Source organism: Tinamus guttatus, unplaced genomic scaffold (genome assembly GCF_059628265.1).
Source record: "Tinamus guttatus ecotype Peru unplaced genomic scaffold, ASM5962826v1 Tinamus_guttatus_pri_ptg000247l, whole genome shotgun sequence".
Classification (NCBI taxonomy): Eukaryota; Metazoa; Chordata; class Aves; order Tinamiformes; family Tinamidae; genus Tinamus; species Tinamus guttatus.
Window position 1 is genome coordinate 3,975,935 of NW_028288781.1, and position 23,900 is coordinate 3,999,834.

General features: G+C 37.5%; 1 protein-coding gene across 2 annotated transcripts in view; it reads left to right on the forward strand.

Moving 5' to 3' along the window:
- HHIP (hedgehog interacting protein) overlaps window positions 1-23,900 on the forward strand; it is a 67,777-nt gene that overhangs the window by 24,480 nt on the left and 19,397 nt on the right. For both annotated transcript variants that reach the window (XM_088526567.1, XM_088526568.1), the window contains exons 5-6: window positions 22,590-22,741; window positions 23,167-23,340. In XM_088526567.1, the coding sequence (XP_088382693.1) occupies window positions 22,590-22,741; window positions 23,167-23,340 (326 nt within the window). The remainder of the gene's footprint in view (window positions 1-22,589; window positions 22,742-23,166; window positions 23,341-23,900) is intronic.

A 23,900-nucleotide genomic window follows, 5' to 3' on the forward strand; every position in this document is an offset into this window, starting at 1 on the left:
GAACCATGCTTTTGCTGTAGTTTGAAAAATCAGTATTTTGCAACTTGCAACATTTTGCGTTTCTTCTAGAGATACATAACCTTCTTTTTGAAATCCTATGTTAAATATGGATTTAAATCAGCCAAGAGAATAAAAGGAACATAGTTCAGTGTAATTAATGCAGTCCTCTCTATTGTATAAAAATTACATAAATTTTATCAGTATGTATAAAATTAATCTATTTGTGTAAGTATTTCAGTCTCCAGCAACATGAAAAAACACTGCCAGATGACATGGGGGAATAAACTGAACTAGCTGGTCACTAATTAGTAATTTCCTAAGCCAATTTATATGAAAGATTTAAAATAAAAAATAAATGAAAGAAACAAAAAGGTTTAAAAAAATCAATGAAAGGAATAACTGCTCTGTTATCAATTCTAGCACTGTTAAAGTTATCATTTCATAAGACCTGAGAATTTATATCTTTGTTCAATAAAACAAGACTGAACCTTCAGCAACCAGTGAACAATTTAGCAAGTGAGAAATAATCTTGCACTAGGGAAGACCTGATCTGCACACTCTTGACTACTCTGCCCATACTGGCTTACATGTGGATCAACAGGCTAGAGTCCTTGGGACTGAGTTTGATTTATTTCCTTTTCTCAGGTGCTGTAATTCATTAAAATACTGATTGTAGATGTCCTGAGGGAAAATTAAGAGAATATCAGAATCACGCATTTGATATATTAGATAGGGGTTGAGGGAAGGCTTCTTGGAGAAGGGAAGAAAAAAGAAGCTTAAAAAATGAAACACCAGATTTCCTCACAGCCTCTGCAATGCATCAATTTGATGAGCAAATGTGTGTCTTTGCTTAGCGCTAAACGCAGATAGAAGAGCGTAAAGTGCAAAGGATATTGTGTGTACTACATGGTCACTGTTTGCAGGATGCGGCGCAAAACTTACACTTCTTCTGCTGTGTTTGCTTGTTTTCTGTGCTACTTGTTCGGCCCATTTGTAAAAGGTAGAATAGCGCTTTCTGAATGCGGTTCTCCACTACACAATTCTTCATTTGATTAAAACCAGCAGAATTAGGATTTGTGCTGAACTGATTAAAGGACTGAATCCATGATACTCTGTGTTTCAGCCCTAGCTTTTTGAAACTTCATCGTCTTAGTTTTGAGATTGAACATACACTGTGTTGTTCTAATTGCAGTGGCTTTTTGAAGAGGACTTTGTATTGGATTCAGCCAAGTTAGAGGGTTTCCAAGATCATGGTCTTGGCTCAGGATAAATGGAGCCAATGAGCTAAACAAATTCCTGCTTTCTTGGTTCTTATAGTAGTAGAAAAAGGGAAAGAGTAGAATACTTTTACTTCTTTATGCAAGTGAAACAATTCTGGAAACTGAAAAAATACAAACTAAATGTCTTTATGTCAGCAAGACACACTATTTAGAAATTATTTTTAGCTTTCTTTGGAAATATGAACCACAGATTATAACATTAATGAAACAAACATTTTTCACTTGGGAAATTTAAGTAGTTACTTTTAAGAAAAATCACTTTTGGATCTTAAACCAAATAGACATTTAGTCCAGTATAGATGAATATTAGTGTTCTTACAACATGTAATAGTCATAGCTGTCTTGCACTGAGCTGAATGAAGAAATATATGTCTATATTTGTTTCATCTTCTACTACTGAGAATGCTTTTCTAATGAGCTAGGTTTTAAAAGTGGGATTGAAATAGATGAGCAATGGAAAAAAAAAGAGAAAAGGGACTTCTAATCAGGAAAACAGTGTACATTCTTTCAAAGTCATGTTTATAAGTTCAGAAAAGCAGTGGATCAAGTTCAAAGACAAACCATATTTCAGTGTGCTTTTTAAAATTCAGCATATAGTTCATTATTAGATTAAAGTTTGTTTTCAGTTGACTCTTGGCCTAACAACAATTTATTACTCTACATCACAATCTCCTTTCAGTTGTAAGGTATCACAATTTCTATTTACTATATGTCGTGAAATCAACGATCTAACAGTTTTATTTTCAGGTTTACCCAGGAATAACTTAGTAATGTAAGGAATCAAGAGACATAAGGAGAGTTTACAGCTGTCTCATTAACTCCTTTGTTGGGTTTAGGCTTTAAGCGGTGGGGGAATCAATGATTTTTATGTGCTGCTTTTTGGTAATCGTAGGGTATTTAAACTGCAACAAACCTTCCAGACACAAATGTGAATTTCAACACACAGGCCTCGTCAATTAGATGCGCAAGCGACATACTGAACCTACAGTCTGATCTGCGCACATCGCACGAATCTTTGCATCTGCCAAACTCCATGTGTTTCCATTGAAAATTATGCCCTTTAGTCTTCATGCACTCTTAAGAGTGCACTGGATGAACAAATATTTCCTGGTGTTCTTTTCATGTGTATAACCCAGGCCCGCCTTTTCAGGCCCTCGCCATGTAACACGCGGCTAACGTCTGTGGGGACACCACAGGCAAGCCTTTGTGACAGCAGTTTGCTCTGGAATGCGGAGCGGGAGAATCCAGTCCTGACGCCGCTCCTCAGTAAAATATATGAGTTGACTCAGGAAGTTAACGTGGTTGAGCCACTAAATAAAAGTGACCATAATATAATTAAGTTCAACATCCTCCCATGGGATCCTACCATGAGGTAATAATATTACAGTACTTTTCAAAAAGGAAGATTTTTATATTGAGGAAGTTAGAAATAGCCTGAAGGGGAAAGTTAGGAAATTAAAATCCATAGAAGCAGCATGGAGGTTGTCTAAAAGTACCTTATTAGACTCAGAGAAAGTACCTATATACTGAAACAATTAGGAATCAAGAAGGTGAGAAATATAGCAAGGTACAAGGGAATGTTCAAGCCCCCCAAAACCAATAATCCTATAATAAAATGGAAATCCAACTCAAGTGTCACTAATAGAGTGGAATATAAATTCAGAACACCAGTGTAAGGGCCATATCCTGCCATTGTGTCATTGGCAAAGTAAATAGGAGTTTCCTATAAATATAGTAGAACAATCTTTTCAGAGCTTTGAGAAGCTTAAAGTGATTTTTTTAAGTTTTTTTTTTAAAAATTGTGATATTAAGGAAAAAAAAGATAAAGAAGAATTACCTTGATTTAGGTGCTGGCTTTTGACAGGGGTTGATTAACTAGACCAATATACTATAAAAACAAAAGATTCAGCTTGATTTCTTTCCATGAGACTGGTAAAGTCATATCCCAAATACTTGGTATTTAACATTTTCTTTTTCTTCAGCAGTAGACCTAGGGAAAAGGAAAAAAGAAAGAGGGAAAAGAAAAATGATGGAAAACACCAGAATAAATTGCCCTAAAAATGAGCTCTAAAGGAAATGAAAAATGTAGTAGTTGAGATAAAAAAAGGGGGAGTACTATTTATCTTTAGAAAACATAACTATTTTCTCAGAGTTTGGCTAGAAAAGGGCCTTGAAGGTCATCTTGGGAATTACAGAGGAGTGGGCACTTACAAAAATCCTAGATGAGAAAAAGTAAGGGAATTCAAAATTGGGCAAAAACTATTTTATTGGTAAACTTGCTGTCACAAATAGAATTTTGTGGACAAATTGGTAAAATAATGAAGAAAAAAACAGCTGTGTTTTTTAAAAGTTTTTATATAGTGCCTCTGAAGGAAGTAGCATGAGAGATTGCTAGTCACAGAATAAGGACTTAGAAGAACGCGCTCGGCGGAGGCCTGCTCTTTACCTGTGCCTCTGGCCAGGTGGCCAGTATTAGTACCCTGCCAAATTAGGCAACGGAACCAAACAGAAGGAATAAATACTAGATGTCCTGCAAATAATTAGAAATTGCATAATCTAGAATTACTTCTAAAATATTAGTTTGTCCTTCTCAGTATGTTTTCTAATGACTTAGGAGAGTTCATGATTAGCTAAGTGGCAGAAGACAATTTTATACAAGTTTAGACTATATTGGGAAGAGGTCTAGAGAAATTAAATAAATCTAGGTAATGAGATAGCACACTAAATCCAACATAACACACTTTAAGAAGAATGTTTAAACACAGGAAAAGTTCTTACTGTATTGTATTCTCTCCTGAAAGATACTGAAGTAGCACCAATAATACCTCAGTGTAGCTGTCTAAATATAGAACAGCAGATAATATGCAGTATTTAAAATAGAATTTGAAGCACTTTGGATCCTTGGGAGCAAGGCACAGTTGAAGTGAATGGGAATGGAAAGGATTTTTGTTTGTTGGCATATAAAAATATATTTAATTCAGAAAAAAAAAAGATGTAGCAGAAATATGTGAGGTAGTGACTATCAGAGAAAGTGATATTGTTTCCCCTTCTTATCCTCATTTCTCACTGATTAAAAAGGAGATTAGCAAATTGAAACATCCCATACATAAAAGTGTGATTTGAACAACAGAATCACTAGCGTGCTACACACTGCTGGTTTGATTGCTGTGATTCACTACCACGTAACAAAGGCCCAGCCTCCAGCTTTCTAACTGCTGGAATTATCCAATTGTTCAAGCAGTTCCAGAGGCCACGTGGCCTTATTGATAGGAAATCAGATCATAGATCAATAAAACTGGGTGTAGGTAAGTTGCAATTCCATTGGCATCATGATCTATACAAATGTCATGTAAGATGCATCAGATTCCGTCTCCAAGAATATCCAAGTGTGTACTTTTTTTCTGTATGGAGCAGAGCAAAGACTTCTCAAAATCACCTTTTAAAGAATGAGAAAACGCAAATATACTGCAAAAGCTAGGTGACTTAGCCATCATTTAGGGTATCAGACCCACACATAAAGTCTCTCTATGAGGGATGGGTACAACTGCAAGCACTTTCAAGACTATTAACAGGGACTAAGGGTTGTCTAGACATGCTTCTGGGGACAGTTATAAAACTGTAAAAAACTGGACAGTGATATAAAATAAGACAGATGAAATTCAGAGAAGCAGCTCCAAAGGCACATAAAAGTCAATGGTATTTGCTCATAAAAAGAGACCCGCTGTCCTACTGTGTGTAAGTAATTAAATACTGGTCAGTAAAAGAGACTCATGCTCTACATTGGCGAGCAAGGCACTTGCTCAGATGTGTGAGTTATTGACTGTAGTCTCTGCCATGAGTCAAGCAAAGAATTCGCTTTTCCATATCGAGGAAACCTGGATAAGGTCAAGAGTAGAAATTGTAGTTAAAAAAAGAAAGAAAGAATCACAACATAACCAGTAGTTAGACAGACCAAGTCTGACATGGGAAGTGTGAATTGCAAGTGCACTCCTGCAGCGGGAAGAGCAAATCCCACTCTGCCTGCTACCCCGCCACTGGGATATTAGCTATCAGTTGTCTACACTCAGGTCACAGACTGCCATCAGAACTTAAGGGGAACAGTCACCAGCAATAGTTTTGTCAGAATTAATAACTTTTTTAAAATTATTTTTTCCTACTGATTGGGATTTTCCGTTAGTAACTGCCACAAAATGTTTTGCCAGAAACTCCTAGGCGAGCATTAGTAATGCAGTTATGCGTCCCGGGTGCCATCCGCCTGTCTCCCCGCAGCCTTTTCTTCTGGCTTCCCTCAGCCTCTCCTCCCAGGGCAAGCTCCCCCCAACTGTACTCACTCCAACCTATGGATGTTGCTCTTGTCCCGGGGTCGGGGGCCAAGACAGGAGGCAGTATTCTAGACAGGGCGTCGCGAGGGCCCAGTAACAGGAGGTTCCTTCTGCTCATGCAGCCCAGGCACTGCCGCCCTTCCCCGCTGCGCGGCCTGGCTGCTGTCTCACGCTCATTTTGTGGCCTGCTCAGGCCTTCAGGTCCTTTTCAGCAGAGCTGTTCTCCAGCCAGTCAGCCCCCGGCCTGGTGTTGCAAATGGAACAGGATTTGATAAGAGGAAGAAAAAGTAAGGTCCACATATATCTGTAGTTCGAATCCCTTCCTTCTTTCAATGACTATCTAACCAGAGGTAGCTCGTCACCACTTCAGTGAAGATCAAGTTTCCTAATTAAAAGTTTTCTGTTAGTTGCCTCTGAGATATCATAGCCATCCTTTTGTCCCCTTCCCACTATAAATCTCATCCATTTGCTTTATCCGCCACAAGGACTAGAGCTGCTGCTTTGGATGAGGCTGGCTCCTCTCCCTCTTATAGCATTTTTATATTTTTCTCAAAAACTGATAGTCAAATGAGATTTTTGAATGTTATAATAACTCAGAAATACTAGATGCTGTCAAGCTGTTCAGTCGATGGCTGTGGACTCCACAAGTGCACAGAGCCTCAGCACGGAGCTGAACATCACTCCCACTGAAGAGTGTCTTTTAGGGGGCTGATTTTTAGAACTCTTAATCACTGCTGTAACCAGACACTTAGACTTGAATATTTATTATATACATAAGGCATTAAATACTTACGGTTGATTTATGGCTTGGGTTAGGATGTTATTTTTAAATAAGCCATATAAAGTACCTTCAATCCTGTCCATTCAGGCACTCATGAGGCAGAATCCAAAATCATGAAACTGGCTTAAAAGCCATGCATTTTTTTTTTTAAATCCATTTGGGAATAGGGGGAGTGGAAATTCACTGACTTCTTACTTTTCAGAAAACACTTGATTTGTGTTTTCAAGCTTACTCCAGCAATCATGAAGACTAAAAGTTTTAGATGACTACTGAAAAACTGCTGAAATGTTTTATTCTGTTGATCAGCTTTCAAAAAACCTTCTATACTTTGCAAGATTTTCATATAATTACAAGCACTGGCTTACAGGATATAGTTAGATAAGTATGCACAACAAAGCAGCTGACAATTCCAGAAAATATTGGAATATTAGTTGTAATTTTCAAAACCCTGGATTGATGAGTTTCTGTGGCATGTCTTCAAATGTTTGCACCCACATTCCTTCCACACACTCAGACCCAGTAGAGCTTGTGAGAGTCCTTCATGCAAGTGAGACTGTGCAAAGAAACCATATGAGCAGAAAATAGGGGAACCTGCTGCTTTCTGGAGAATATTTGTTTTGTTTCAAGCTTCAAAAGGGAAAGGGCAATTTTCATATTGTACTTGTTATGTTTTGTGTGTCCCTTGGAGATTTTCCTCTGGCAGTTCCAAGAATTAATAATTGGAAGAAAACATTTGTGAGTTTATGAATTTGTAGAGAAAGTGAATTTAGCACTTTTTAAATATTTTTAGGCAGTTTTGTTTGCACTCTCCAGTTATAACAAATTGGGTATAGCCCGCCACATTTTTTTTTTCCCAGAAGTTAATCTTTTTTTTCTTTTCCTCTTAAGGGAACACCATTTCTATAGCCCAGTGAAGAAATTTTAAGCCGTACATAACCTAGCATTTCATTTTTTTGGTTATTTTAATATCAGGAAATGTTCCATTCAGTACTGAAGCACAGACTGCAAATGGATGAATTCTATTTTTTTCTTTAGCTAACACAAAATGTTGGCATGTAAAGAATTTCTAGAAGGAAACATTTATGAAAGAATAATGAATCAACGTGTCACAACATTCTGAGAACACTAGTCATTTTTGCAGCTCTGAATAACTGCCACACTTAGGTAATTTATTCAAACGCAGAAGTTACTTTGCGTAACTTAATGATACCACTTAAAATGCATGCTCAAGTCTTCCAAAAAAATTAAAAATTATTAATAATGAGTAGTATTTATGTAAATTTCAAATTCATATTAAGTAATGAAATCTAGTATCTGAAAGAGTTAGCAATTAATCTTTAGGAGTAAATTGGTCCAGCTCATCTTTGTTTTGCATATGTCTGAAAGATGAATAGAAATGAAAGGTATAACTCCAGTGGAAGATAATTTCAGTACAAAAATGAATTCAACTGGTACATATTTGTCTAGATCAAAAGTATATTCAAGACAAAGGAGCTCAATGAGTCAGTCATGCTATGGAGATAAAGGGCCCACGCGGCTCGGGAAGGGAACCGTGTCTCACCACCATCTCACCTCCCCATTCTGGGGGTGGAGAGACTGCTCAGGCAGCGCTGGCCTATACACTCCACAGAGTATCATATGAAATGCAATTTTGTCAGTATCTAAGTATGTTCTTTGCATTTGCTGTTGCTGAGAATTCTATCATCATAACTATCATAAATATATGGCTAGGAATTTCACATGGGATTTAGTATTTCAGCGGACACCTTGAGACGAGCTTTCTGGAAATACTGACCACTCTTTCTGGAACCCTTAGATACATTCTAGTTGTTTTAAGTTAAACCTTAAAAACATGGAACTGTTTTTGGAAATTTCCCTTAATGCTTAACATCTCATAGCAAGAGGAACAAAAAGTGTTTTTTAAAGGTTGGATGATTTATAAGAAGCTTTTCTACGTCAAACTGTGATAAGTGGGCATGTATCACATGGACGGGAATATTCTTTCCTGGGTAAAATGACTAAGATAATGTTTATTTCTTATTAAAGAAAGCATTACTGAAACTTTTCAGGCATGATTCTTTTCTCCTGTGAGAGCACAGACTTTATCAAAACAGGACTGAAACGTTGGTTGTTACAGATGATCACATTTTTGACAAATTGCTACTGTTCTACTTCTAAGATTCCTGGCCTGATATTTTTTTCAAACAACTTGCAAAGGTGGCCTAACTTCAGAGAGGTTTTCCTAATGGGATCCATTCTACCCCAAAGGTGTTCTCTATAACAAATGGGAAACATCACTAAATTTAACCCAACATTTGAGCAATGGAAAGCCACATAGATGATGTCAGACATTACAAATATTATTTGTACTTGGTAGTTTACTTCAAGGGAAATTATGAGAATGACATCATAGTGATGACTATTTTTTATTAGCGTTTTCTCTCTGAAACTCTAGACTTACAGTTATAAAGAAAAACAGCTTCTAAAATGCTGTACCTGCTATCCTCTTCTAACACTCTTTGTGATTTTATTTCTTATTTGTAAGATATTAATATGTAAAAATGTCATAGATGCCATCAGATCTTGTTCCACTCACTTCACATGTCAAATATTTCTGGCCAAAAAATATTATATTATTTAATGCTCATAAAAGATAGGAAATGATCACATCTTCTTTTAAATTAATTGCTGCTTAGGTTAGCCTATGAACCTATAAACTCTGTTGGAACAGTTGTAGCCAAATTTCTTTATAACAATTTCTTGCTATGGAAATGAATTATGTTCATGAAGGGGTGCTCGCTAGCCAAGGAACTAGTGATATGTGTCTTCAGTCAGCAGAGGCAAATCATCTGCCGCAGTTCTAGAAACACCCCAAATCTGCAGAAGCAGTGTAACTTTATTGTGCAGCAGCAACACAGTAATCTAGGGTTGCACAAGTGTTTTTGGACAAGGTCTACTGGGTAGCTTTGCCGAGGAGCACTTACCAAGGAGAGCTGTCCAGCTCCAGCTCCAAAGGGACACTCGGGCATTGCTTGTTATCTTCGCAGCTGGGGATGGGGAGTAGCCAAAGAGACCGCAGAGCAGTGAGTATCTCCCATAGCAAGGCAAGAAGTATCACTTGTCCAGGTCCAAACAAAGGGAGTCCCTACAGCAACTCTGAGTGTCAGCAAGGGGCTCTAACTAGTGGCGTGAAATGATGAATTTGTAGCCTCAACTTAAATATATGTAAGTGTATGATGAGCCTTAGTAAGCAAAGGCAAGGTTGAAAATGTGACCCTTCTGCCTGAGATCAAACAATACTGTTAAGGTAGCTGTAGTGGTTTGAGAAGTGAGCCCCTCTCCGTGTTCATTTCCCTGCTTCGGGTTGCTTGATTCGCCTCTTTTAAGGCTTAAAGAGATGTGTAAGTGCTCCCAGTCCATTTCAGTGCAAAGTGAATAAAGTCCATGAAATAACAAAGGGCTGGTACCTTCATATCATGCTATGGATTTTTGCCTGATGTGACAATATTTTGGGTAAATGATAGGTATTTGAGTTCATAGACATCCTGAAGCAAGAGGTCTAGGTAGTATCAATGACATCGTTCATCTCAACACTGAAAGCAAGACAGATCTGAGGCTGATTTGCAGAGCTCTTCTAAACAAGGTTACACCACTATATAATGGGCTTATGAGGCAGAGTGCTGCCCTAACGAACCACACTTGTAAATAGCTTGTACACAAGGTACAAAAATGTACACATTATCCATAACACATAATAAACAGCTAACTGTTGTAGCACACGTATCACATCAATTAATGCAGATATGCTTATTAAACCTCTTTTATATAGATGACTTATACTAGAGCATTCTGCTTTATCAAGGATTCAAAGGGATTAGACCTTAATTTGTTATTTTAGTATACCATACCTTTAAATTGTTGACATATAAGCTGTATAAATAGAAACACTATAAATCTCTTTAAAAAAATGTACCATAAATTTTTTATGTATGACCTTTAAGTAACAGCAGTCTGTTGCATAACTCTGCAGGGGAAGTCACGTGGTGGAAACCTCATATTTCCTTAAATTTATGGTTGTTTCTTGGTGGTCTGAAAGACTTTTTTTTTTTTTTTAAGTTCCCTTTCAAAGTCGTAATCTTAGTAAATTGTTTAATGTTTGGTCTAATGCAGGTCAATGTAAGTTCTTATTTAGATTTATAATAGGAAATATATAATGTCAGATACCAATGAAGCCTGGCTAATAAAGTCAGGGATACCAGTGTTAAGTTTCATTATAATGATGTGAAGATAATGCCTTTAGCTGCATAACCACCATATTAGCTACAGGCCATAAAGAAATATTTATGAATTCTCAGGGTCAGATTCATTGAAAGAAAGTCTCAATTTTTCCCAATCGCACTGTTTTTTGGGGGGGGGAGTTGCTTTTTTTTAATAGAAAGCATTTTTAATTGTTAAAATCCCTCATTGCCAGTGTATCAGATCTCATTTACTGACATCAAAGAATGGATAAAGTCTAAAAAGGAAAGAATCAGCTGCCACATTTAGCACTAGAAAAAGCCAGTGGAGGTTGCACCCATGCCTAAGTGCTTTCTGAATTAGGGCCTTATGAAACAAGATTTTATATTCAGGTAATGATCATTTTCATTACATGGAGGAAATCTGACTCCTTCCCACACTAAAGGAGTGCAGTTTATATTCAGAACAGTATTATCAACATCAACGGAAAAATTCTGCTTCAAGTTAAAATATGCAAGATAATGTAAGTTGTGTGAAAAACAACAAGAAATTATTACAGGTTTGCCAACTCCATCAAAATCATTCTGATTGAAAACAGTAATTTACAGTGCTTGGCAAAATAAAAATTGCAACCCACTAAGAGATGACAATATTTAAAATACATAGTACAACCATAATTTAACAAGACCTACAAATAACATAGGCACATCCCTGAAATGCACATTTGATAACAAAGCTGAAAGAGGTGAAGAGATAATTCATTTCCAAAGAACAAGGAATTGATTTAATACAAGATGGTTATGATAGAATGGCTATGATATCATCAATTCATATATTCATAGTCTACAAGGTAGCAAACACAGAACTCCAACCTGATGATGTGCTCAAACTTGCAATTGTAAAAGGTTATGTTAAAGCTCCAATTCATGCCTGTAGTTTGCCTTCTTTTTCAGACAGCCCATGCCAACCTGAATTTAATCCATCAAAGATATGCAATGATATGCCACTAGTGTACTAATAACATTTTATTCTATAGACTTTGATCATTCTGTCCAAATATCTCAGGTGTCATGCAGGTTAAAAAACATGCTAAGAAAGGGTGGAAAATAAAAGAATCAAATGGCTACTTTAATTTCTTTTTGGAATGTGCCTTCCAGATAATCACTAAAACAATGAATATGACTTAAATAAATGTCTTCCCCAGTGCTTAGCTGTAATAAGAGTGCACCTTTTCAGGTATGTCAAAAAGGTGCTGAAAAATAAAGGAAGATAAAGATAGAATAAGAGTTTACCATCATCAGATGAGCATAGCTCAGTTAAAGAACAGATTACCTGCATAATGAATGGCCTTAAACCTGGAAAAGGGTTAATCCAGGATCTTGACACACTTGCAAGACTGGCGAACCTTTTATCTTCTCAGTAGCTTTCTTAAAAGAGCATTTAGAGATTGAACATAAAGAGAAAGGGCAATAATACCAAAGGCCACTCTTGAGAAGAAGTCAAACAAGCACCAAAAGGAGAGTCCGGAACTTTTCCCTGTTCATGCAAGGCATTCATCGGCCTCACAAATAACTGAGAAATCAGCACTGCTGGGGCTTTCACAATTAGATGAGGGTGTCAAGGGAGAGGCAAAAATCCATCCCGCAGGCAGCGAGTCTCAGGAACCTCAGAATGCTGGCAATGGCTTCCTCAGAAACCAGAGAGCCTTCCTATGCCAGGAACAGACACTAAAAACTCAGACAGTTAATGCAAGAACAGGATAGAAAGGAGTGAGAATATTCTGAGATTTTGAAAACATACTCTCACCAACTGCGGACTGAAAGGTTCTCAGGATGGGCCAAACGAAACATTCCATTTCAGAGCTGACATTCTTTTGACTAAAACAATTTTTAAACTGAAAACAACCCACTGAAATATCCAAATAACCCAAATTCTCAATTTTACAAATATTAGAACTGGATGTTTCAATGATTTCAAAACTCTTTTTTTTTTTTCTTCCAAAAATACAACACGCGTTAGAAGCAAGCACTCCTTTCTATCAGGAAAGCTGTGGCTTAGACAAATCAGCATCTGCAGAAACAGGCTTTATTCAGAAAGCTCCTGGTCAGTTCTCCTGAAGACATTTTTCATCCCCATTTATTGGTTGTCTTAGGAAAGATGAATTCTGAAGGTCTAAGCCTGCAGCAGCTATTGACGCACACAAACATATTCCTCTAATTATTCCATATGCATGCAATGCCTCACCCTATTTCAGTTTTATAACTGTGCATGCTCAACGCATTCCTTCTCTGCAATGTCCAAAACTATCTTTGCATTCTCAACAAGAAACATATTTCTCATTCACACATCTTGGGCCAAACCCAGATGGTATTAGTTTCCTACAAGGGTATTTCCTGTATGTCTGAATTGTCAACACGGCTGTGGATTGCCGTCATTCTCCTCTTATATACAGATTCTAGTCATGAAGAGCAAACCGTATATCCTCTACCACCCTGGTTTTTCCATTTGGCACAATTCGCAAAAATATTCATGTCTGTCTTCAAATTATTAGTATTTTTCACAATGTTAGGCAAGAGATTAAGGCAAGATCTAAGAAGTGATCCACAAAATGCTTGAGTATTTTTTAGCTTCCTCTTTTGTTCACAAAATTTTGTTCATGCAAAAATCTAGATTTTTTTCTGGATTTATTTATTCCCTGTGTTAGTGTAGCTGCTAAAATGTGTATATTTTGAAGATTTACTGAGGGAACTCAAATTACCGGATTACTTGGGTCAGTATTTGAAATGTGAGTTGTCACTTAACTGCAACTGTTTGGGCAACAGGATGTTCCTTCTGCCCTGGAACTGGCTGACCTGCTCAGCAGGCACCTTAAAGGTGCCCCTGGCATCTGCAGTGTGACACTGGGAAGAATAAGCGGACAATTTCACAACTTCTTCCTTTGCAGCTTCCTTTTTTTTTTTTTTTGGTGATGTTTTAATTTAAGTATGTTTTTCATCTAGGTACCAGAGGTGACGTGATGTGCATGCACATTTTTTTTGTTGAAAATGATGCAATAATAGCATTTTCTGGCTTTTCAGGCTGCCGTTGTGTCAGGGCTCCAAGTCCAGTGCTTGGGCTTCAAGCAGTTTGAATTCAGGTGATGCAAACGCTTCCAACGCTAGTTCTCTCAAGTGAAAGCTTAAATTTCAACATCACATGCTGGACACCTGAATTTATTTTGTGTTTGCATTTAAGCCAATAATATGAGATTGATTGCTGGTTTTGACAACTGAACAGACAAAGAACAGGTATAAACAATTTCAAAATTGTTTAACAGTTGTGTCGCCTTCATACAATAGATCTGTTGTGTTAGTTATGGCAAAACTTTGAAAACTACTTACAGAGCTATGTTTAGCATAATCATCCACTAAAAAATCAGTAACACATGCAACCAGCATTTGTTTTGGAGACATGACACATCATTATCAAAACTATGCTGAATGCTGATGCTAAATTTAAGTTGAAATACACCTCTCCATGCATCCGGATTTCAGCAGTCCGAAAGTTCTTTGGATATTAGGGAAATAAGTAGCATTTGGTGTATCTCTAGAATTTGCACACACGTTCTTTGGCAAATGAAAGACGGTAAAGTGTTTCCATCTTCCTGTGCCTTGAGGCAAGGCTCAGGCTCAGGCTCTACATGGAAGCTCTGTCTGCAGGAGAGAATCACACACGAGGTTGTAGGTTGAACAGAAGCATCAGCTCCATCGAAGCTTTCATGGGCTTCCAGTCTCATCGTGTGTTCTTAAGTCACCTGAACTTTCATCTTTAAAATTATTTCCCACTTTCTCACCAAAACCCATTCAGATAATAAGACTTTCCAGATTCTACAAATAAGAAGGAAAGTCAATTTCATATAACTTGCAACAACTTTCCACAAGGTTTTTTAAATATCTTCAAAGCCTTGATGACTAAAGGTAGAAAAGTGCTAAAGGAATAACCCTCAGCGAAGAGGAATGCTTTCGTATTTTAAAGTGAGCTCTAGTACCTGTTTGATAAGCTACTGACATCACTTTTCCCTTTGAGCGGTGTTTTAGCAGTGCCAGCTCCAGGCTCACAAGGCCCACAGTTTAATCGAGGTTATGTTGCAGATACCAGCGATGGCCCGAGCAGCGCGCTGGGGAAAAACACACGGACGGCGCGGCCTGAAGGAAGCAGCTCCTGCCCTTTACTTCACTCTGGTGAAGGGGCCTTGGTTAAGGTGTGCTTTTCTGTGGCAGTGGTTTCAAGATGCAGAGTGCAGGCAACGTCCTCTTTCACTTGTCGGGCAAGCTGCAGTGCTCTGTAGCATATGGCCAATAGTAAAGACATAGTAAAGATTTCCATTTAAGTGGAGATCTTTTGCTTTTTCTCCAAGTTGGGTGTGGGTTGCTCAGAAACTTTTCCCCTGCTCAGTATTTAAATATATATCCCATGTGGATGCAACTCTCCCCTTGCAAGCAGAAAGGCAAGCAGACACTTTCAGAGAGAGCGGTTCCCTACCAGGAGCCGAAGGAGAAAGGCAGAGTAAAGTCATCAGAGCATCTTTCCATCTGCAACTCTCTTTTAGAAACTAGCTATTTTTTAATGTCTGCAATTAGACAGATCAACATTTCTGGATTTAATTTAAAGCAGAGAGTATGATAATTACTGTTATTCTGTTTTGAATTATATCCCTAAATTTCCATATAAAGTGGTCACGGTAAAACAGCATGAATTTGTTTTCAATTATCGGAGTATAGAATTTGTTGTAGGTTGGTTCATTTTACATAAGCACTGTCAAATTTGCTATGTGTCACCATACATCCTCTTTTTTGTCCCTCTCTCAGCACAAAAAATCGCACAGTTCCTTTTAAAGTTTTGCAGATTATGGACATTTGAAAAGTCTCACTTTAGTTGTCCAGGGAGAACTTTGCATTATAGGAAGATTTTTTTTTCATGGCGTATTTTTTATTTTTAAGTAACAATAAAAGCAGCAGTGATTTGCTGAAGTGTCTTGCCATTTAAAGCAACTTATATATTGAATTATAACCCTTAACCAACTCTTCTGACAACTCCCTGCTGTTAGATATTGTTTTAAAGAAAAAGAAAGATTTTGTGTAACATGCTATTGAGAAATTTAGATACATAGCCAAGGGATGAGAGCATGAGAAAACCGAAGCAGACAACCTGAGAGGACCATAGGCAAATTAGAGTATAAACAGAACTGCAAATCATTAAATGAGATTAACATGCATTATTTGTGTCTCTACAAAAAAGAAAAAAAAAAGTGTTAGATAGCATTAAAACAGGGTCCAGCTAAAAAACAGAATCAGTTTTTTTTTTTCTCAATTGATAAATATAAGAGGTAAAGTCACAATTTTGGTGAATGAAGAAGGGGTTGTTATTCTTCTGATAACGTCTTGAATTTGTGAATGTTAGCGTAATGTAGCTTGTTCGCTCTTGGGCATCAGCTAAGCCAATCTTATTGGCCTCCTCAGGGAAACGAGTATTAAAATTTGCCTTCATCACAGAAGTGGCAGGGAAAGGTGGGTAAGGCCTAAAAGCTCCCAAAAGAAGGCGAACAAACACAAAGGTCACCAAGCCTATTCTCCCTATTAATGAGGGATTTAATGGTCAGTAAATTTCTTAACACTTACTGCATTCTCCTTCACTTCAAGGAAACTTTATCACTTTCCTAGAAAGATATTTCTACAACACAATAGACCTCAAACCAGTGCAGCCAGGAGGTTGTCAGAAGACAGTCTGTGGTGGACAGAATACTGAAGAGGAAAAGTATAGGAGAGCAAAGAAGGCAAATAAATAAATAAATAAATAATGGCCAGCAGTGGAGGAAGGCCAGAGAAATAAGAGGGAATATACTTTTTTTTTTTGCCTTCCCTTAGTGGCCTCCACTGGGGAACCACTCACTGAATTGCTGGTGGAATGTAAAGCTTCCTAGAAAATAAATCCAGCTGGGGACAGAGGTGGAATCACCACCTGTGTTCCCAGAGGATAAATCCTGCTTACAGCTCAAGAGGCCTCTGTGGTGTAGGAAAGTGTGTAATTCACACCTCCTTGAGCCAGCTTTACTGAATGCAGTAATCATCTGGTCTTTATTTGAATCTCCCTCTTCCGGGACTGATTTCCACTGTCTTCTGTTATTCCAATTCTCCTAAAGCAGTACAGTACATAAAGTTTCTCAGTCCAGATGCAGACCTCACATGGGCTCACGGCCACCTCCTTGCGAACACACTCACAGTCGTGTATCACTGCCCCAAACCTCTCAATTATTGGCTGGCTCTTGGCAGCCTCAACGCTTTCAGCTGCTCTGACTGATAATTGGGAGAGTTGTCAAAGCAGGATTCCTGTCATATTGCACGAGTGTGGAGGAGGCAAGCTGTGGGTTTGTGTTGGGATGGCACCTGCATTTATAAGTTTCATATACTTTCTTTAGGAGGACGGGAAGAAAGAATTGTATTATCAGGGGACGAGGATTGTCATTTGGATTAAGCTAAAGACTTGCCCAGCAGAACAGCAAAATCTGGAGTTGAGGAATTAAAAAATGAGTACAGAGGACTAGGACTAGAAGTGAAAGGTCCTGCATTTAGTTACTGGTGTCTTCAATGGACCATGAAGGTAAGGAAAACAAAGAATGAATTCTAAAGTGACGGAGGCCACGTGAAAATTTTGTGTTTGCTGCAACTCAAGTGAGAAGAAAAACAAAACTATTTTTTAGGTTTTACTGCTACATTTACATCTTAAAGCATTTTATTATACTTGTTCAAGCTATAGCCCCTCCAAACCTCTTCTTTTGCTGGAAAAACAAAATATCCATACACATAATTCCAATAAATATGTACTCTGACTTTTCTACACTTGCAGAAAAGCTCCTCTGAAAATTCATCTTTTTAATAGGTCTAACTTTTGGATCCACCAGTCACTAAAGGACTAAGACTTCGTTACTTTATTAGAGAGTTTACCTGTAAAAACTTCACTGCAGGCATCAGAGCAGACAACTTCATTTTCCTGAAAGATGTATTTTGGCCCTCAATGACTTCCAGCCAAATCCTGGCCCACACATAAACAAAAAACACTTCCAACTTCAATAGGATTTGTGCTTAAATTCAAAGTAGAAAATATGTCCTTTTAAGTATTTTTTCTACTTAAATCTAATTGTTAAACATTACTTTAGTTGTTTTTAAGTGAGTGAGGTACTAAGAGAATGTATTGGTTAAATCAGTAAGAAATAGTGAATACTTAAAAATTAAACCCTTAGGTAATTGCAAAGCCCATTATAAATGAGAAGAAAATGAAGCTTTGCAACACAACAGGAAAAAGGAAATGCTTTGGAGATAGAGTCTAGTATGTATACCATACAGAGCCATGACATCAGTGCAATTATTTTTCTCCAAGGTGAACGTCTTATGTTACAAATCCTTCCCTTGCCAGAGGCCTCAGGCTCCACAGATGTTCAGATAGCAAATGACTCGGGTTTCCAACACCCAACAGGCCTCCAGGAGGACTCATCATTCCTACACCATGCCTACAGCCCCATCAGTTTCTGGTTTTCCCATTCTGTGATTGTTGCTCCCTTTCACCTGTCTGAGGGAAATCCTCCTTATGGTTCTTAAAATAGCTCATATACCTCTGAAAGGCAAAGTGTGCCCTTGCAGCACCCTTTTTGCTTCTGCTACAGTTAAATTTCCATTCTGCACTGGGGCCACCTTTCAAAAAGATGTTGATTAAACAAACATTTGCTTCTGAGAAAAATATCCAACACTGATTTTCAGCCCTATAGCAAAGGGGCTTCAGTAAAGGACACTTCCAATGAGCAGAGATGCTCTGGGATCTCCAAATGAGTGACTCTATCTGCAGAGTTCACATGCTACTGCCTGGTAAGAGTTTTCAGGTGTTCCACAATCCCTTCTCCCAAATCTTTCACAAATAAAACACCTTAAAATCCAACAGATGGTGATGCATACAACATTAGTCACAGGACTAACACACAGGAAATAAATAAAATAAAGGTAATGACCTAGAATGTGTAATAATACACAAAACAAATAATGTAAATACGTTGAATTAGTACTTTATGTCAAAAATAACCTTTGAATATATACTTTTTAAGCACGCCTCCTTTTAAAAAAGTTGATACTCATTGTCTAAACAAAAGTGATTCTGACCAGACCAAAAATTGTTAAACATAAGTACCGGTAGCTTACATAGATCAAGTGAATTGTGAAATTAGTTTTAAGGGAAGATTCTGAATATCCGTTATCTATATTGTCTGATATTAAGCTACATAAAGTAGCAGAAATAAATGGGCATTTCCACTTCTGTTTACAAAAATCAATTACTAATAAAGTTATGGAATTAAGGTCATGCTTAAAATCTGACCTATTTTAAATGAAATGATGATAATCTTACCATTTAAAGCATTCTCATGGTATTCTCTGATAGGAAATAATTGATGTAAGGAAATGGCGGCATGTCTTGGTATCACCCACTGCTGCACGTACGTGTGTTTCTGTGTTATACATGTAAGGCATGTACCTCATACCAGCAACGTACCAGAGAGCGCTTGGAAACGTAAGCAGTGCTTCTATGAAAACAGCACCCTTCTACAATAATCTAGTGTCTGTGTGCAGCACTTATTCCCCTTAGTGTTATTCACAATACAGAATATATAATGGTGTGCACTTATCAAAGATTTTTACAATCATGAATATATTAGAGCAAAAATTCCAATGCAAAAGATGCAATGCAATAATTTCCTATTAAAATACAGAGTCAAATTTACATACCAAATATATTTAAGCTGAGAGCACTATATTGGTAAAATAGATATTCAGGGCTGGTGTAATGTACCTAACCAACAATAGAATAGAATAGAATAGAAACATTCTATGTTAAATACATTCAACTAACCTTTACTTAGCCTTGTACTGATTTAAGATAATAAACATGCAATTCTGACTAAAACAAATACTTTCATGCTTGTGTTCCTAAATTAGATGAAATTGTTTTTTAAAGAGTGTGTTTCCTTTTACCGAACTCCTTAGCTGAAGCCTAGCACAAGGAAAATCAGCTCTCAACCAAACGTAATATTGATACAGAATGTACAGTTACCATGGGTAGAGGATAAAGTGTTCAAGCTCTAGAGCTATGCTCATAGAAATAAAATATGTGAGCCTTCAAGTTCAGTCATGATAGAGATTTCTCTTTGGCCCCAGTCCACGGTATAGTTAGGTAATCAACACTCATTTCAACCAGCCTTCATTCACTGCGTTCAACAGACACTCCAATGGAATAAGAAGATACATCTCATCCTTCCTTATGCTACAGACAAATGTTACTAGTTATTGCTTCAAATAAGGGTAGCACAGAATCTCTTGCAAGCTAATATGTGCCGTCTCCAGTTTGTTGGTGTTGGTTTCCACTAAGGGGCAACTTAGAAAGAAAAGGATGTCCATAGGTTATTAAGCTGCTAAAGGAGAGATATGAATATTAGATATGTGGTAGGTAATTCTAAAGAATTACAACAAAGGTTTCAGGTCTGGGATACTGTCCTTAAGCTAGACATCAGAAGTCCACTGGCAAAAATTAAAAGCAAGGATTATTCCATAAGAGAAAATCTGAAGTTTGGAAATTGAAGAATATGTTGTTATTCAGTTTGACAGAATCAAAATGTATGCTGCTAAGAGATTTTGCTGGCTAAACTCTCTGTCTACCCCACAATGTAGCTCTCTGGAAAACTACACGCTTTCTTGCATAATAGAGATCATTTCAAAAGCTACGGAAATTAAGAGCAGTTACACACTAAGTTTGGTTATTACGGAAGAAGATGACAATATACATTAGCAATTGCTTTCCAAAACCAGAGGAAATAAATGTTTTTTAAAAAAATGAGCTAGACTTCTAACTGACCATGAGTCATGCAAAACCGGCAATTAGTAGAAACACCGTCCTGATCCTGTAAATGTAATGTGCCGTATTCATTACCTCCTCCTTCATGGGTACTTCATTCAAAGCTCTTAATTTAGTTTTTACCTGTTTGCTCTTTCAGCAACAACTTCCTTTCCCAGTGAAATGACAGGGCTCCTGCAACAAAAAGTGCTAAATCCAATCTTCAGCTTAGGCACAGAACGGTCCTCTCTAACTAATAATTTCAGGAACTCACCTTGCATGGCACACTTAGTGTGACATTCCCAGGCTCCTAAATGCATTAAACTCAGCTCTGGGCACAATCCTCCTCAGGAATCTCTGAATCATGCCTTGCTGTTCCCAAAGCAACTGATTTGCCACCATTTGCTTCAGACTTTATCAGAATAACTCGGTCAAAACTCTGAGCAACTCATACAATAGTATCTACAGGCAGTTTAGACTCAGCTGCACAATTATTTTTGGCTCATAAAGGAGAGGGAGATGGATTACCAATCCCTTCATCCATGATGACTGCAACTGATCTGGCAGCTCTAACGAGGTCTTCCGAACTAACCTCACTGATAACCCCCAAAACTAAATTTTTCTAGCAAACAAATTAGCAAATTTTGGCTGCCTCCAAATTAGGAGGCTCCAGATTCCATTGTACAAGCCTCTTTGTACTGAAATCTCTTGACCTACTTACATCTCTGTTTCTGAATCCGCTTTCTCTTTGGATGTTGTGATTAAAAGGGAAGTATGGCAATCATCCTGAATTAAAATAAATTAAAGCTGTGCACTTTCCCAATTAGGCCTTTTTGTGGGATATCTTTCAACAGCAAGACAGGCCCATCCATCACTGCGAATTGCAAATACATTTAAAAAGCTTCATTCTCTCTCATAATTTAAAACTTCATAATTAGTTATCATGGGTGTGGTGAGAGTTGCAAAATGCTGCCTGCTTATGGGTGCAGCTGGAGAGCTTGAGTCTACAGCAGTGTCGCTGCTTTTGAAAGGCTGGCAAATCCTGAGTTAAACTCCAGAGCAACTCTCGGTTTGTGACTAATCACATATGTGAATTGAATGCAAATTGTTAATTATTTGTTTATTTCAGTGCCTCAGCTTCTCTCCTCTGCCTTACCTCAAGAGCATCAAATGAACCTAAGATATATTCTTAATTTATACAATGCAATTATATTTATATAAATACAATTTTAGCCATGGTAGTATTACATATATTTTTAGAAGCCAAAGGATAAAAAGTGCCTTCTATTTATGTGCAGCGGGTATTTGCATTGTCACAGTACATTACATGGATTTGATGCTTAACATATAACTGTACTAGTCTTTGTGGCGAACGTAATAACAAAAGAAAGTTGTTTGGAGCTTTTTCTATTTTTATTTTAAAAAATAACAAAAACTTTTCCACTGAAGGGCCACATGTAAAACTCTGGTTTCTCTGCAGAGAGACCAAGGCTGCTTATTACCTACAGTGTGCTAACTATGACGAACAGACCACCATAGTTGTGACAACTGATGTTGCTGCCTCCAGGGTAAAACAAAGGTTTACATATTACACAAGCAATTTAACTGTTTTCTAAACATATTGCCAAGACAGTGGGAGTTGGCAGCCAGCACCGTGTTTTAGGTTTTGGATACTTGGATTAGAAGCGACTGCTGATTATAGACCTTTTTATTTGTCTTCTACGAATTACAAGCAACCTAGTAACCCAGCAAAGAATTCTTCACAGCACTTAAACTTGTCTTCATGGCTTCCCAAAGATTACATACACAAATCACTCCACAAAAGTGGTGTAAGAGACTTGTGCATAGATAACTACACGAGACAATTGTCTTGTTCTAACTCTGTAAGAGTTCCCCAAAGTGAAATGTTTTATAATCCTTTTTTGTGCAGTAGTCAGGAAAGAAATAAAAGAGTTTGGGCAAAGATTATCCACAAGAAAGAAACTTTTTTTTTGGGTTCCAGCTGAAACACAATAAAGAACATAATTAACTTCACAATTCTTTGTGTTTTTCATTTGACTGCAGGGAGGAGATGAAAGAGGACTGTTAAGCCTTGCATTCCATCCCAATTACAAGAAAAATGGAAAGCTGTATGTGTCTTATACCACCAACCAAGAACGGTGGGCTATTGGACCTCATGACCACATCCTTAGGGTCGTAGAATACACAGTGTCCAGGTACCATTAGAAATCTATAATTCACAAATATTTATATTATTTGTATTTATAAGGAGTCTTCTTTGTTATAGCACTTCCCCTTCCTAAAATGAACCATCATTCATTACTTGGGTACTTGCAGAAAAATTATTTTTGATTTTATTTCAAACAGTAGTTTTGGAACACCATAAAAGTACACACTTTTATTCTTTTTAAGAATCCTTTTTAATTATAGCTATATCCTACTTATTGTGCATAAGTTGAAAATAATTTTTGTGAATGCTAGAAAGCTGAAATTTCTCAGAAATTATCTTTTGACATTTTTCTACATTTCTAAATTAGAATATCCACAGTTAAAAGTATAATTTGAATGACTGAAGCTATTTTTAGTACATAAAACAGTGACAGTGAGCCACAAAAACTGTTTTCATATCTTTATATTGCAGGAAAAATCCACATCAAGTTGACATGAGAACAGCAAGAGTGTTTTTAGAAGTAGCAGAACTACACCGAAAACACCTAGGAGGACAGCTGCTGTTTGGGCCGGATGGTTTCTTATACATTTTTCTTGGCGATGGCATGATCACTCTAGATGATATGGAGGAGATGGATGGTTTAAGGTACAAAAACTAGACTTTCTGTCTGCTTTCACAGAATTCTCGGGGTCACAATCAAAACCAATCAGCAGTGATCAGCACAAATCCTACTCACCTTTCTTATACTGCCTATCGTATCACTATCTTCAGTGCCTGCGTTTAGCAAGCTGCTGTTTGCAGAACACTCCTACTCTTGAAATATATCTCACCACAGTTGTGTGTTATCAAACCATTTAACTATCCTCACCAGTAGGTGCAATTCTGTTTAAACAGCAATTCAACATCTTTCTCCAAATATTTTTCTATGAACAAGACTTCAGCAAGCACGTGCACTAAAAATGTGTCTAAAGACACACACCAGAGTCAATAATAACTCTATATCACTCAGGAAAATGTCAAGAGAACATATGAAGCAATCCCTCTCTGGTTTTACCGATACAGTTTGGTCAGCTTGCTTTGGCCCTCTCTTTCATTATGCTGCGCTCCCATCGGCCCAATATGTGCTTTAATTTAGAGAAAGTGTTGCGCTGAGCCTTCACAGGCCTAGCAGGGGCTGCCGTGCTGAGGCCTCTCTGGCTCAGCAG